Source organism: Schistocerca serialis, chromosome 7, assembly GCF_023864345.2.
Source record: "Schistocerca serialis cubense isolate TAMUIC-IGC-003099 chromosome 7, iqSchSeri2.2, whole genome shotgun sequence".
In the NCBI taxonomy this organism is placed as follows: Eukaryota; Metazoa; Arthropoda; class Insecta; order Orthoptera; family Acrididae; genus Schistocerca; species Schistocerca serialis.
In genome coordinates this window covers 49,650,945-49,666,748 of record NC_064644.1, presented here as the reverse complement: position 1 = coordinate 49,666,748, position 15,804 = coordinate 49,650,945, and the positions used below count along the sequence as shown (strand labels likewise).

The following is a 15,804-nucleotide window of genomic DNA, read 5'->3' as shown; positions in this document are numbered from 1 at the left end:
AAGTGATCTGTTGGATAGTGGTTCGCAGTTTTTATCAAAAATTTGGAAAGCCTTTGTCCATAAATCGTGAATCAAACATGTTCAAATATCCATGTATAATCCATCGTCAAACCCAGTTGCAAGGCATATGCATGAGATTGGTTGCTTATGTCGTACATATTGCAGTCATAAATATCCTACATGGTACGACTCTGTACTAGAGTTTGAAGATGTCATGAACAGCTCGCAAACATACTTCCACAGGATTTTCACCTTATGAAATTATGTTTCATCTAAAACCAGACAACATTATCACTAAACTCGTAGAATTCCCACCATGCACAATGATGACCATGCGTGAATGTGAAGCCATAGTCAAAGAAACCATGATAAAACAGGAGGAAATTAGAAAAAGACGACATGATAACAACATCAAAGCAACCAAGTTTAAAGTTGGAGATTATGTTTTAGTAAAATCACATGAGAAATCAAAAATGTTAACTTCTGAAATAAAGAAATTCTTTGAAATCCACATGGATCCATTCGAGATTGTGGAGAATCCACACCCTAATGCATACTGGTTGGTGTATCCTAAATCCAGGAAAGTTCTCGGGCTAAGGAATAGTGTTTCATTGAAATTATATAAACTAAAGGGAAAAGACTATTCTGAGAAAGTTAGAAGGTGACTCAACAAAAGTTTATCACTGGAAATTATGAAATGTAGTGTGCAAAAATTGACTGATTTTATGATACAGTTTTGTGTCCTTGAAAATGCTTATTATTTCTTTGAAATGTGTTTGCTGTATGAAGTGTTTGCAGTGAATTTTCTTTGTGTAATATGCTCATCATGTTTGTTCTTGATATATCTATATGTTTATGCAGTTTGAATGATATTTGATAATGTGTGTAGTTTTAGCTTCACACTAATTGAGACATCATTTGAAATGTAAACCACTAATCAGTGCTACATCTGTCTTGCAATAATTAATATTTTTTTAAAAATATTTTTTAATCTTAAAGGCAGAGTCTGAAGGGGAGTCGTACCGCCCAAAATGACAAAATTTGACATTTTAACTTCTATGCAAATTATGAAAATATGGATGTTTATGCTTAATTTGGTGTTCGTTTTATTGAAATATTCGATTATTTACTATTTTAAATAAATATTTGAAAATAATCATGCAATGACGTTTCTGAGAATTTTGTTTTCCATCTTTTTGCATATTGGCATTTTTCTCTGGAACTATGTAGTCTAGAAGGCTGTGGTTTCTTTTGTTTTGCAGGGAACTGACCATTTCATAAGTTGATAATTTTCGTCATGACTAAACCAAAAGGAGTGATTAAAAAAATATGAAACAAACGAAACAGATACTGCAGAACAAATATAGTAGCAGTAAAAAGATTGGTTAGTGCCGAAGGGTGTGATAATTTGGTTGTAAATAGTGACAGTCCTTCTACTCCTCCAAGTGCTTCCAAGAATAAACAGCGGGTAATGATGTAAAATACAACACAGCTTCAGACAGTGAAACAAACTGCAATATCATTATTAATCTCCATATTTCAGCTTTGTGTGAAACAGTGTGTTGTCGTATATGTGGAGGGGAAATTGAAATTTCTGAAAAGCTATCTCAACGCAATGGTCTGGTGTGCACTTTACAAATAATGTATTTGAACTGTAAAAGTGAAAAGACTTTCAAGACTTCAGAAGTAAGTATAAAGAATGGACTTTTTGACACAAATCTAAGATACTTCTATGGACTTACAAGGGGAGGCCGCCAATTGTGAAATTCAGATTTGATTAGTACTGCGCATAATAAAAGCTCATGGCCAGAGGTGTAATGTGGCAAAGCACCAAGATGCACTTCTCAGTCGTTGTCGAGAAAATCGACAGTTAAAAGAAACCGTTCCAGTGAAACACTCTCTACGAATAACAATTTTCTTCAGTGTCGTGGCGCAGCGGTAAGCGCCCGGGTTCGTAATCCGAAGGTCGCCGGATCGAATCTCGCGCCATGCAACTTTTTTTTTATTATTAGTTTTTTGTAATTCATATATATATATATATATATATATATATATATATATATATATATATATATATATATATATATATATATATATATATATATATATATATATATAAAAACTATTAATGAATTGCTTATGTATGTTGGTGGAGGCGGATCGCACTCCAATTGTACCGCCTCCATTTTTCCGTTTGTTTAACAGGGTGTACCAAAGCTCTCACGTCCGCACTGGTTTTCGACGATGTTATAAGTTGCGCTAGGGACTGCATCTACCTTCTTTCGAAGTTAGCAGGCAACTACACTGTTACGCGACGGCTCGTTTCGGCCCATTCAACATCTGTCCTTCAAGTGTAACGAGCGAGTATCGGAGTTTATATTTCATACCAGCCACAGCAAATTTGTGTTCGTGGGATCTCTATTCTAATTCGAATGTTTGACTTACGCTATACGTATTCGTATCGGAATATTGTTTCTATGTCTTCCGTTAACCATACGTGGTTAACATTATGAAGACAATTAATAACATTTGTGAAATACAACTTTGTTTGCGGAAAACATAATGATGTTCGAAGTCGCCAGTTTTTCCACGACAAACAACTTTCAACAACTTATTATATGCATAATTGTTGCAACTGATTGCTGGGAATATATATATCTGTGTGTGTGTGTGTGTGTGTGTGTGTGTGTGTGTGTGTGTGTGTGTGTGTCTACACACATATTTGAATTACAAAAAACAAATACTAAAAAAAAAAAAAGGTTGCATGGCACGAGATTCGATCCGACGACCTTCGGATTACGAACCTGAGCGCTTACCGCTGCGCCACGACGCTGTCGAAAATGATTAATCATAGAGAAAATTTCACCGCAACGGTTTCTTTTAACTGTCGATTTTCTCGACAATGGCTGAGAAGTGCATCTTGGTGCTTTGCCACATTACACCTCTGGCCATGAGCTTTTATTATGCGCAGTACTAATCGAATCTGAATTTCACAATTGGCGGCCTCCCCTTGTTAGATGCATAGGAAAAGGCCATTATGCTGGTAAGGTTCTTTGTGGCTTGCTGAACCTCCCTAGTCCCCCTACAAAATCTATCAAATACAACTCCATAGTAAGAAGTAGTGTCAAGGTGTGTGCTATAGAGTCAATGACTACAGCAGCACAGCAGGCTGTAGCAGAAAATTGTAGTTCTGACATAGCAATATCATTTGATGGATCCTGGCAAAAAAGAGGTTTCCAGTCAAAGAATTCATGTGCATCTTTTATCAGCATCGACAATGGGAAAGTGTTGGATGTTGATGTGTTGACCATGTACTGTCAGGGTTGTAGGCAAGCAAGAGTACTGAAAAGTAAACTAAGCATGAAATGGATTGTCAGAGAAACTATGAAGGAACTAGTGGTAGGATGGAGGTTGCTTCTGCAGTGAAAATATTCCAACGTCCCCAGCATGACCGTGCTGTTTGCTACATGAGTTTTCTTGGGGATGGACACTCACGATCGTATAAGGCAATGGTGGAGAGTAAACCCTATGGTGATTTGTCAATTACAAAACTAGAGTGCATTAATCATATGCAAAAGAGGATGGGCACGAGACTACGTAGACTCAAGCAGCAATTGGGAAGTACCAAGTTATATGATGGTCTAAGTATAAGACGTCGACTGACTGATAAACAAATTGATCAGATTACACAATATTACGATACGGCTATTAGAAGTAACAGAAATAATTTAGATGGAATGAAGAGAGCTGTCTGGGCAATTTATTTTCACAAGCTGTCTACAGATGCTGAACCAATACACAACCTGTATTCCACTGAATGGTGTACATACTTGAGGGCAAAAGAGGAGGGTAAAGTAGACACTTTCTCGCACAAAATTACTATACCAAATGCTGTTATGCTTGCCATGAAACCTGTGTTTCAGGATCTTGCCCAACCAGAGCTGTTGAAGAAGTGTCACAAGGGCAAAACACAAAATGCAAATGAATCATTTAACAATGTTGCATGATCAAGGGTACCAAAAAATTTGTTTGTTGGAAGGTCAGTCTTTGAACTTGGTGTTTTGGGTGCTGTTCTTACTTTTAATGATGGCTATTCTGGAAGACTACAGGTTTTGGAATATCTTGGCATTCACAAATATATTTGTCCAACTTGAAGTTATTACAGTTACAACACCACTAAAAGTGTGATGGACTTGGACCAACTGCGAATCATGAAGGCAGAGATTGCAACAAACAATATGTCAAAAGAAGCCAGATCCAAGAGAAGGAGGGCAGCACTAGGTGAGGAAGATGAAGGAGGAGATTAGGACTACCATCCAGGAAGATTCCAACATATTTTTTATGTATCAGTTGTCTGTATATTAAAATTTTTTCTTTAAACGCAATTTTCCCAACATGACATTTTTCAGTATAAAAGCCCCTTTTTCTCAGAAACTTCTGAATCCACATCAATGAATTATTTACCACATAACATAGATAGTAGAACGATGTTGTAGCTCTACTTTAGTAGTATTTACTATAATAGTTAAAATTCAAGAAATTAAAATTGTGAAAGTTTACACCAAAAAATTATATGTTTAGGGAAAAAAATCATAACTTTTTTCCAGTTATTATTTTAAAGTGATTGTAGAGCAATACAGTTACAAAACATGGGAGAACATGTGATAAAAACACCACATTTATATACTCAACAGTTCCTGAGATAATGGGACATTTATAGAGCCAATTTAACATTGTCGAGACAGGGCGGTACGACTCCCCTTAATTACTACACACATAAGTTGTTGAAATATCCAACTAAACAAGGGGGAGAATCGTTGTAAGTAAACACATGAATTACTGTATATTGTTTCTCAACCACTGCAAAGCACAGGCAGTAATAATTTTCTAATTCTGATGTAAACATATCATCCAAAAACATTCAAACAACCATGATTCTACCCTTGCCCTTTTACTGTGGATATGAACCCCTGTAACAGACTGACTGTAGCTTTACTTTTGAAAACAATTTAATTTTTTGTTTATCCTTGGTGTAAGGGTTATAGTTTGCAATAATACATTTTACATCCAATCTGTTAATGCATTTGTATTACAAGTTTACTAAATTTATTGTTAGTTAAAGGATCCTTCTTGGACCAGTCCATACCTATGTAGTATTACTCAGACACATTCCTGTAAACTTCTCCCACTAGATACACATTACCAGAAGGATAACTACATATTCTAACCATATACTTACATATAAACATTATGTAACCACAAGGTGATCTCTGTATTTGATTTTTACATAACAAGGCATTATAATCACTGAAGCAATACAAACAGCTAAGCTGTGGAAATGGACTTGCTTCAGTACAAGCAGAAATCAAACATATTAAAGGAGGACAGCTAAGTGCAGATGGAAAATGTGGGACATTACTGTGAATAGCCAGTAAAGTGGTCAATAAAAGAAAGTAAGACAAACCAATATTCAAAAACTACAACCTTTCAATGATTCAATGTTAAGTGCTACGACATTATAGACTCATCTAAGTGAAAATTGTAAATCTTCTTTTGTATTTCATTTACCTTAAAATTAACAATTTATGTTTTCTTTCACTTTCTGTAACACAATTTCAGTGTTAAACCTAATGTCATGCCAATTGCTATGGGCAGAAAGTTAGCAAAATTCAAAGAAAACAGTCCTATTAAAAATTTTAATTTATTTAAAATCATTCTTGGCAGTTCCATTATTCTGGTGTCAGAAATTTGTTCGCATGTTCACACTTACAAAATTCTTGGGGGGCTATTGTAATGGAACTGACAAATAGCCCATTTTGTTATGCTATACACTAATTAAAATTGTTTTGAAAAGCATTTACTTTGTATGATTTTAGGGTAGGTGTTGCAATTAATAATCGATACAGAAAATGTATGTTCTTTGTCATTATGACTGTGATCTTTGGTGAGCAACGGGATTTCTGCCACTTGAGTTTTGGCCGCAGTGGAGAGTAGTTGTTTTCAAGTTCTGGCAATAAATATGTGTTTTTTTTAAACAAACCATGGAATCCTGCATCACCATTTTGTTAGTCTAGTGATAATCAACACCCGCACCTTTCTCGCTCCCAGAATAGCAGAGGAATCAATGCCTAGGCAATAAGGAGCCACATGGACAATGCAGACGCGGCAGCATTGAGAAGGGGACATCATGACCATCTCTACGAAGTAATGTACATCCATGAGCCACACCATAGTGGTGTCTTAATGGAGATAACTTTTGCAGTGTAGTAGAAAGGGTCCATGTTAAAGAGTATCATTCTATCCTCCTCCTTTCCAAATCCAACAGTTCCAATGTGCAAACCCTTCTCTTGTCTGTATACTTCCACCTGTTTTCACAGTATCATCCAAGATGTAGTAATACCCCACTAGCTTCCAGACAAAGTTAGCTAACATTACAGTCATAAAAGGAACTGATATTTATTTGACTTCAGTTTGAACAAATAATCAATGTAACACTTTATGATAAAAACACAGTTAATAGAGTAATTTAAAACTGATGAATTAAAAAAATACATGTGTTAATTCAGTTATTTCCTTATTATTTTTATAGATGTGACAGTATCATTTGTCTAAGGGAGGGGACATGTAGTTTAACATACACTACGTGATCAAAAGTATCCTGACACTTAGCTGAAAATGACATACAAGTTCGTGGTGCACTCCATCGGTAATGCTGGAATTCAATATGGTGTTGGCCCAACCTTAGCCCTGATGACAGCTTCCACTCTCACAGGCATACATTCAATCAGGTGCTGGAAGGTTTCTTGGGGAATGGCAGCCCATTCTTCACGTAGTGCTCTATTGAGGAGATGTAGCGATGTTGGTCGGTGAGGCCTGGCAACAAAGTCGGCGTTCCAAAACCTCCCAAAGGTGTTCTATAAGATCAGGTCAGGACTCTGTGCAGGCCAGCCCATTACAGGGATGTTATTGTTGTGTAACCTCTCTGCCACAGGCCGTGCACTATGAACAAGTGCTTGATCGTGTTGAAAGATGCAATCGCCATCCCCAAATTTCTCTTCAACATTGGGAAGCAAGAAGGTGCTTAAAACATCAATGTCGACCTGTGCTGTGATACTGCCATGCAAAACAACAAGGGGTGCAGGCTCCCTTCAATAAAAACATGACCACACCATAACACCACCGCCTCCGAGTTTTACTGTTGGTACTACACACAATGACAGACAACGTTCACCAGGCATTCGCCATACCCACACCCTGCCATTGGATCGCCACATTGTGGACCTCAATAGGTTACTCCACACAACATTTTTCCACTGTTCGATTGTCCAATGTTTACACTCCTTACACCAAGCGAGGCATTGCTTGGCATTTACCAGCGTGATGTGTGGTTTATGAGCAGCTGCTCGACCACGAAACCCAAGTTTTTTCACCTCCCGCCTAACTGTCATAGTACTTGCAGTGTATCCTGATGCAGTTTGGAATTCCTGTGTGATGGTCTGGATAGATATCTGCCTATTACACATTAGGAGCCTCTTCAACCGTCGGTGGTCTCTGTCAGTTAATAGATGAGGTCGACCTGTACACTTTTGTACTGTATGTGTGCCTTCACATTTCCATTTCACTACCACATCGGACACAGTGGATGTAGGGATGTTGAGGAGTGTGGAAATATGGTGAACAGACATATGACACAAGTGACACGCAATCACCTGGCCACGTTCAAAGTCCGTGAGTTCTGCAGAGCATCCCATTCTGCTCTCTCACGACGTCTAATGGCTACTGAGGTCGCTGATGTGGAGTACCTGGCAGTAGGTGGCAGAACAATGCACCTAATATGAAAAACATATGTTTTTAGGGGGTGTCTGGATACTTTTGATCACATAGTGTATCACTCTGGTAAAGTGACGTGTTACCCAACATTTACCTAACTGACAAATGATGATTGAAATAGATGAAATCATTTATCAGTTAAATAGTTTGGAACCAAAAACTGTTTGGAGGTTTTTGTCATTGTTTTTGCATGTAAACTGCTACAGATATGATCACCATGTGTATTCAAGATAGGATGGCTATTCCAGTTTGCCACAAGTTGCATACCTGCACGATATACCATTTGTTCTGTGCTTCAAGTTCTGAGCTTGGAGATGCATGGTGCGCCTACAAGAAAGAGTGTGGTGTGACAATGTGAATGACATCACCACGAACAGAAACAACGAGTTAGCTGTCAAATCGTTCATTCTCATTCAAATATCAGATTTTGTTCATGTAACTTCAAAGTTGAAAGTATGAATGCAAACAGTAAATGCGATGTTCTTTAATGTTAACTACTTTTATCAGAAGATGCCATATACTTGCCAATACAAGAAGAAGAAGTACTTTCTTATCATTGGTAGACAATTGGAAACAGATTAAGATTTAGATTTTCAGCACAAGATCCAACTGCAGAGGAAACCATGTGGTGTCTTCGCGATCTATGAACAAATTACAATTAAAGGTGCTACAGTTCAGAATTTTAAGGTAAATATATACATTTCTACAGAACGAATATTGTATCCTTTTCTCATATTGAAGATGAAACAGTATGAATTCTAGAAAGGATACAAACAACCAGTAAGAGCAGAGGAAGAGCCAAAGAGAATGGGAGTTCAATAAGAAAGCAAGACCGATGAGGTTCTATGGACTAACGAATCCAGCTCAAGTGGAAGGCTGAAAATAATGTGAAGCTTGTGCAATAGGAGTGATGGGACAAGAAATGTGATGGGAATATAAGCAGGGACTAGTGGTAATCATGGCCATGAGTATTGTGGGATTAAAAGACACGTCTTGGGTCGTTCCTATCTGTGTATTTCGTGCAAGCTGCTCCTCAGTGAAAAATCATGGGGATGGGAGGGAGGGAGGGAAGGAGAATATGTGGATGGGGAATGGATGACAGCATATTCAGAAGCCGTGTATGGTGATAATCAGCAACATCAGTAACTGACATGGCTACTTTCACACGTTTATTTTTCAGAGATCAGCTACAGAACTAATGCATAATGGCCTTGATGAATGAGTGGAACAGGTCTTACCTGCACACATCATTAGAAGATGGGCGCAGGACCAGGAAAGAACGAACAAGATTCTTTGTAAGACAGGCTAGTGAGAAATAAAATTCTTGTCCATTATAATTATCCGGGCTGTTATGCCGTGGTCAGTTGATGAATTCTTTAAGCTGTCTCTCTGTTGTTTTCCATTTCAGTTGCCTTTAGTATTTGCTACTTGCTTTAGTTCTCTTTGATGCCTTGTTCTTGTCTCATCCACCCAAGAGCCTATTTACTATTAATTTCTCCTTTCGTTTGACATGAGATGACTTGCTGTATTATTGTTTGTACCCATGTATTGGAACCCTTACATCTATGCTGTTTACATAATTTTACCTATGTACTGTAATGCTTCTCAAAGCATTCTTCTCGTCAAATAACTAGCTTATATTGCTTCGAGTGATGTTGCACTATCAAAACAAATTCTAGAATTCTTCAAGCAATGGAAGAATGAAACAGGAGTCAAAGAAAGTTGAGGGTGTGTGTGTGATAGTTATTTTTTACGTCCTAACTTATATTTCGCCTTGAGACAGCTACTTCTCTATGTATTCACATTGAACATGCCCACATTTGAATTTTTTTTGCCTCACTGCTGTTTAATTGTAAAAATATAATGTATATAAGGAAGGTAAATTACTTACACTTCATGGCACAGGTCTTCATCATCAATATCAAACACACCAAGCCTGTTATATGTTTTGCATACTGCATCTCCTGGTAAGAAGAACGGATCCGCCGGAGATCGTCGACCCACTGCAACCTGTGAAAGTGCTTCAAATGTCTTCTCCATTTCCTGTGAGAAGAGGTACAAAAAATATTACCAATGAAAACACAGTTCACTCTGTGAATGAAGCCATATGGGCGAATAAGCTGTAATGATAATACAAACTGCTTGAATGTGGCCTATCAATAGTAATTTTAATTTTCTTTCACAAATAAAGCGCTAACACTTGTCATGGAATGTGAGCAGCTATTCGCATTATAAATGTTGAGTTTAGATCAGAAGACTGAACAACAGTCAAAGTTTTCAAATCGGTGAAAAGATCCTGGTGATGCTGCAAGTCTACAGCTTCAAGCTATCTATCTAGAGTAACTTCAGTGCTTCAAAGACTGTGGACAAAAGCATGCTAACCCATTAAAGAATCCAGAAGGAGTGAGACAGTATGAGACATAAGATGCAAGCTAAGGGTAGACAAGAATGTGTCAATCTCAGGAAGGTGCTGGGCAGTTGTCGCAAGAGGAGAATCTCAGAATCGGTACAGAACTGTTTGGGTGGCCACCACCAAGTAACTAATATTTTTAACTTAAGTGCAGGACTCATCAATGTCATGCCACTCAATGGATGATAGTTACAACTGACCTGTGGGGAAAAAGCCCATCACTGTCCACTGGTCAAAGTTGTCCTTCAATGTACAGCAGTCAAAACTGCTACCATAAAGGGATTTCTGCCACTCTCCCAGTCAATGAAATAAAAAGAAAACTAAATACACATGACAATACTCCATGGAAAATAGGTGCCACACGTCAGGAAATTACAACAAGACCAACCTGTCCAGACACTAGTTGACTGTAGGGTGTCATTTTCTATGCTAATAGATACTTATTGTCACCAGCTGAAGGAGATTATGTTCCGAGATTTAAATTGCACATTGCTGAAAGACAGAAACAGAAAATACACACAGCTGATGGAAACCTGTGTTGTTTCTGAGATTGATTATGTTCCAAATGGTTCAAATGGCTCTGAGCACTATGGGACTTAACATCTATGGTCATCAGTCCCCTAGAACTTAGAACTACTTAAACCTAACTAACCTAAAGACATCACACAACACCCAGTCATCACGTGGCAGAGAAAAGATTATGTTCCAAGATACACTGTCCAGTCACATCAATGTGATCATCTGTCGAAGGCCTCAATCACCAGCTTTTGCAGTGACAACTGTAAAGCACTCACGAAGAATGTCAATGAGGTTCCGGAAGGTACCGACAGGGAAGTGGAGCCATGCCGAATCCACTGTTGTGGGCAGCTATGGTTTAGGTTCATGGCACATACAGCCTCATCGAGGTGGTCCCACAGATTCTTGACTGGGTTTTAATCTGGGGAGTCTGGTGCCCAGAGAAGTATGGTAAACTCACCCTGGTGCTCTTCAAACCACAGATGTAAACATCCAGCTGTGTAACAAGTTGGATTGTCCTGCTGGTAGATGTCATCGTGCCAAGGAAGAACAAACTGCACACAGGGCTGGACATGGTCCCCACGGGCAGATGCATACTTGTGTTGATCCACTGTACCCTCCAGAATCACAGGATCACCCAGGAAATGCCACACAAACATTTCTCAGATCACAATGCTCCCTCTTCCAGTCTGAATCCTTCCGACAATTGTCACAGGGTGTTTACTTTCAGACATTTCATCTGTCAGATAGAGCATAAAACATGCTTCATCTGAAAAGGCCATCCGTCACCACTCAGTGGACATCCAGTTGCAGTACTGGAGTGCAAATTCCAGCCTTCACTGCTGACAAACAGCAGTCAGCATGGACACATGAACCAGCTGCCTGCTGCCAGGGCCCATACACAGCTACACAGCAATGTTAGCTGAACGGTTGTTGATGATACATTGATGGTAGCTCCTTGGTTCAACTGAGCAGTCAGCTGCTCAACAGTTGCATGTTTATTTGCCTGTACACGTCTCCGCAGCTGTCATTCACCACTGGCATCTATAGCCTAATGCGCACCATAATTACCATGGCGTCGGTTTTGGACAGCTCCATTTTGCCATGCATGATACAATTTAACCATGGCAGCATGTGAATAGTTTACAAACTTAGCCATTTCAGAAATGCTTCCACCCCCCTGTCTGACAGCCAATGATCACCCCCTTTTGGGCATCAGATAAATTTCTCCATTTCCACATTACGACAATGACTGCACTGTTTTCTGGATCCCCCCCCCCCCCCCCCCCCCCGACATGCTTTACACTGAGGTCACAAAAATCATGGGATACCTCCTAATATTTTTCCCAGCATAGTGCAGTAACTCAACGTGGAATGGACTCAACAAATTGTTGGAAGCCCCTGCAGAAATATTGGGCCATGCAGACTCCACAGCCATCCATAATTGCTAAAGTGTTGCTGATGCAGGATTTTGTCCATTAACTGACCCCTCAATTGTGACCTATAAATTTTCGATGGGATTAATGTCGGGCAATGTAGGCCAAATCATTTGCTTGAATTGTCATTAATGTTCTTCAAATCCACCGTGAACAACTGTGGCCTGTGACAAGGCACACTGTCATCCATAAAAATTACATCATTGTCTGGGAATGTGAAGTCCATGAATGGCTGCAAATTGTCTCCAAGTAGCTGAACGTAAACATTTCCAGTTAACCATCAGTCCAGCTAGACCAGAGGACTTAGTCCATTTCATGTAAATGCAGCCCACACCATTATGGAGCCACCATCTGTTTGCTCAGTCCCTTGTTGACAACTTGGATCCATGGCTTCATGGGGTCTGTGGCACACTCGAACCCTATCATCAGCTCTAACCAACTGAAAGTGGGGCTTATCCGACAAAGTCATGGTTTTTCAGTTCTCTAGAGTCCAACTGATATGATCACAAGCCCAGGAGAGGCACTGAAGTTGATGTTATGCTGTTAGGAAAGGTACTTTGTCGGTCATCTGATGCCATAGCCCAATAAAGCAAAATTTCACTGAACTGTCCTAACGGATACATTCATCATACGTTCCACATGGATTTCTGTGGTTATTTCATGCAGTGTTCCTCGCCTATTAGTACTGACAGCTCAACACAAATGCCACTGCTCTCGGTCATTAAGTGAAGGTGCTGACCATTGCATTGTCCATGGTGGAGGTGGAGGTGTTGTTGTTGTTGCTGTTGTTGTCTTCAGTTCTTAAGACTGATTTGATGCAGCTCTCCAAGCTGCTCTATCCTGTGCAAGCCTCTTCATCTCTAAATGACTTCTGCATTCCATATTCTTCTCAATCTGCTTTTTGTATTCATCTCTTGGTCTCCCTCTACGATTTTTTTCACGCACACTTACCTCCAATACTAAACTGGTGAGCCCTTGGTGTCCTATCAACCGATCGCTCCTTTGATAAATTTGTGGGACAAATTTCTTTTCTCCCCAATTATATTCAGTACCTCCTCATTAGTTATGTGATAGACCCACCTAATCTTCTTCAACATTCTTCTGTAGCACATTTTGAAAGCTTCAATTCTCTTTTTGTGTTAAGTGTTTATCGTCTGTGTTTCACTTCCATACATGGCTACACTCCATACAAATACTTTCAGAAAGGACTTCCTAGCACTTAAATCTATATTCAATATTAACAAATGTCTCTTTTTCAGAAATGCTTTTCTTGCCAGTGCCAGTATACATCTTATACCCTCTCTACTTTGGCCATAATCTGTTATTTTACTGCCCAAATAGCAAAACTCATCGACTACTTTAAGTGTCTCATTTCCTAATCTAATTCCCTCAGCTTCACCTGATTTAATTAGGCTACATTCCATTATCCTCATTTTAATTTTGTTGAAGTTCATCTTATATCCATCTTTCAAGATCCTGTTCATTCCATTCAACTGCTCTTCCAATTCCTTTGCTGTCTCCTACAGAATTACAATGTCATTGGCAAACCCCAAGTTTTTGTTTCTTCTCCCTAATCTTCATATTTTTCTTTGGTTTCCTTAACTGCTTGCTCAGTGTACAGATTCAATATCATCGGGGATAGGCTATAACCATGTCTCACTACCTGCTCAATCATTGTTTCCTTTTCATGCCTCTCGACTCTTTATAATTGCTGTCTGGCTTCTGTACACATTGTAAATAGGCTTTTGCTCCCTGCATTTTACCCTTGCTATGCTCAGAATTTCAGAGTTTCCAGTCAACACTGTCCAAAACTTCTGCCAAATCCACAAATGTTATAAATGTAGGTTTGCCTTTCCTTAATTTATGTTTTAAGATAAGTTATAGTGTCAGTATTGCATCACGTGAGCCCACATTTCTCCGCAATCCAAACTGATCTTCCCCAAGGATGGCTTCTATCAATTTTTTCATTCTTCTGTAAAGAATTTGGTGTTAGTATTTTGTAACCATGATTTATTAAACTGATAGTTCAGTAGTATTCACACCTGTCAGCACCAGCTTTCTTTGGAATTGAAATTATTATATTGTTCTTGAAATCTGAGAGTATTTTGCTTGTCTCATATATCTTGTAACCAGGTGAACAAGTTTTGTCATGGCTGGCTCCCCCAAGGCTATCACAGTAGGTCTGAAGGAATGTCATCTACTCCTGGGGCCTTGTTTCCACTTACGTCTTTCAGTGCTCTGTCAACGTCTTCTCCCAGTATCATGAGTCCCGTTTCATCTTAATCTACGTCCTCTTTCATTTTTACTACATTGCTTGCAAGTTCATCTCTCCCTTGTATAGGCCCTTATATATTCCTTCCACCTTTCAGCTTTCCGTTCTTTGCTCAGGACTGGTTATACATCTGAGCTCTTGGTATTCATACCACTACTTCTCTTTTCTTCAAAGACTGCTTTAATTTTTATGTAGATAGGGCCTATCCTTCCCCTAGTTTTATACACTCCTAAACCCTTACATTTGTCCTCTAGCCATTCCTGCTTAGCCATTTCACACGTCCTGTCAATCTCATTTTTTAGACATTTACATTCCTTTTTGCCTGCTGCATTTTCTCCTTTCGCCAGTTAATTTCAATATATCCTATGTCACCCAAAGATTTCTGCCAGGACTTGTCCTTTTACCTATTTGATCCTCAACTGCCTTCAGTATTTCATCTCTCAAAACTACCCATTCGTCTTTTACTGTCTTCCTTTCCCCTGTTCTAGTCAATCGTTCCTTAATGCTCCCTCTGAAACACTCCTACAATCTCCGGTTTTCTCAACTTATCCAGATACCATCTGCTTAATTTCCTACCTTTCTACAATTTCTTTTGTTTTAGTCTACAGTTCATAACCAATAAATTGTGGTCAGAATCCACATCTGCCCCAGGAAATGTCTTACAGTTTAAAATCTTGTTCTGAAATCTCTGTCTTACCATTATATAATCAATCTGAAATCTTCTGGGGTCTCCAGGTATCTTACACATATACAACATACTTTCACTATTTCTAAACCAAGTGTTAGCAATGATTAAATTATGCTCTGTGCAAAATTCAACCAGGTGGCTTTGTCTTTCATTCCTTTCCCCCCAGTCCATATTGACCTACCATTTTTCCCTCTCTTCCCTTCCCTACTATCCAATTCCAGTCCCCCATCACAATTAAATTTTCTTTCATCTACCTTAACTATCTGAATAATTTCTTTTATCTCATTATACATTTCTTCAATCTCTTCATCAACTATGGAGATAGTTGGCACATAAACTCGTACTACTGTGGTGGGTGTGGGCTTTGTGGCTACAATAATGCGTTGACTATGCTAGGTTTTTTTTTTTTTTTTTTTTGTGGTTTTAGGGCGCACAACTTCAATGGTCATTAGCGCCCAGACTACGTTAGGAATGCACCGCGAGGCACAAGTTTAAAACAGCAACTAAAAGGGAAAACACAATAAAAGACAGAATGACCATAGGATTAAAAAAACAGCATAATCAAATGTCCTTAGAGAGGTTTGTCAGGTTGATAAAATGAAGAACGCGAGCAGCTGCTCGTGGGTCATCCGCTAAAATGGCATCTAGAGTA

The 15,804-nt window shown here is 38.9% G+C and overlaps 1 protein-coding gene across 3 annotated transcripts in view; it reads right to left on the bottom strand.

The window, feature by feature from the left end:
• The window catches only part of LOC126412680 (protein lethal(2)k10201), a 101,554-nt gene that overhangs the window by 55,942 nt on the left and 29,808 nt on the right, over nucleotides 1–15,804 (bottom strand). For all 3 annotated transcript variants that reach the window (XR_007575329.1, XM_050082386.1, XM_050082385.1), the window contains exon 2: nucleotides 9,722–9,873. Coding sequence is in view for 2 of the 3 variants with exons in the window: in XM_050082386.1 (XP_049938343.1) it covers nucleotides 9,722–9,870 (149 nt within the window). In the remaining variant the exon portion in view is untranslated. The remainder of the gene's footprint in view (nucleotides 1–9,721; nucleotides 9,874–15,804) is intronic.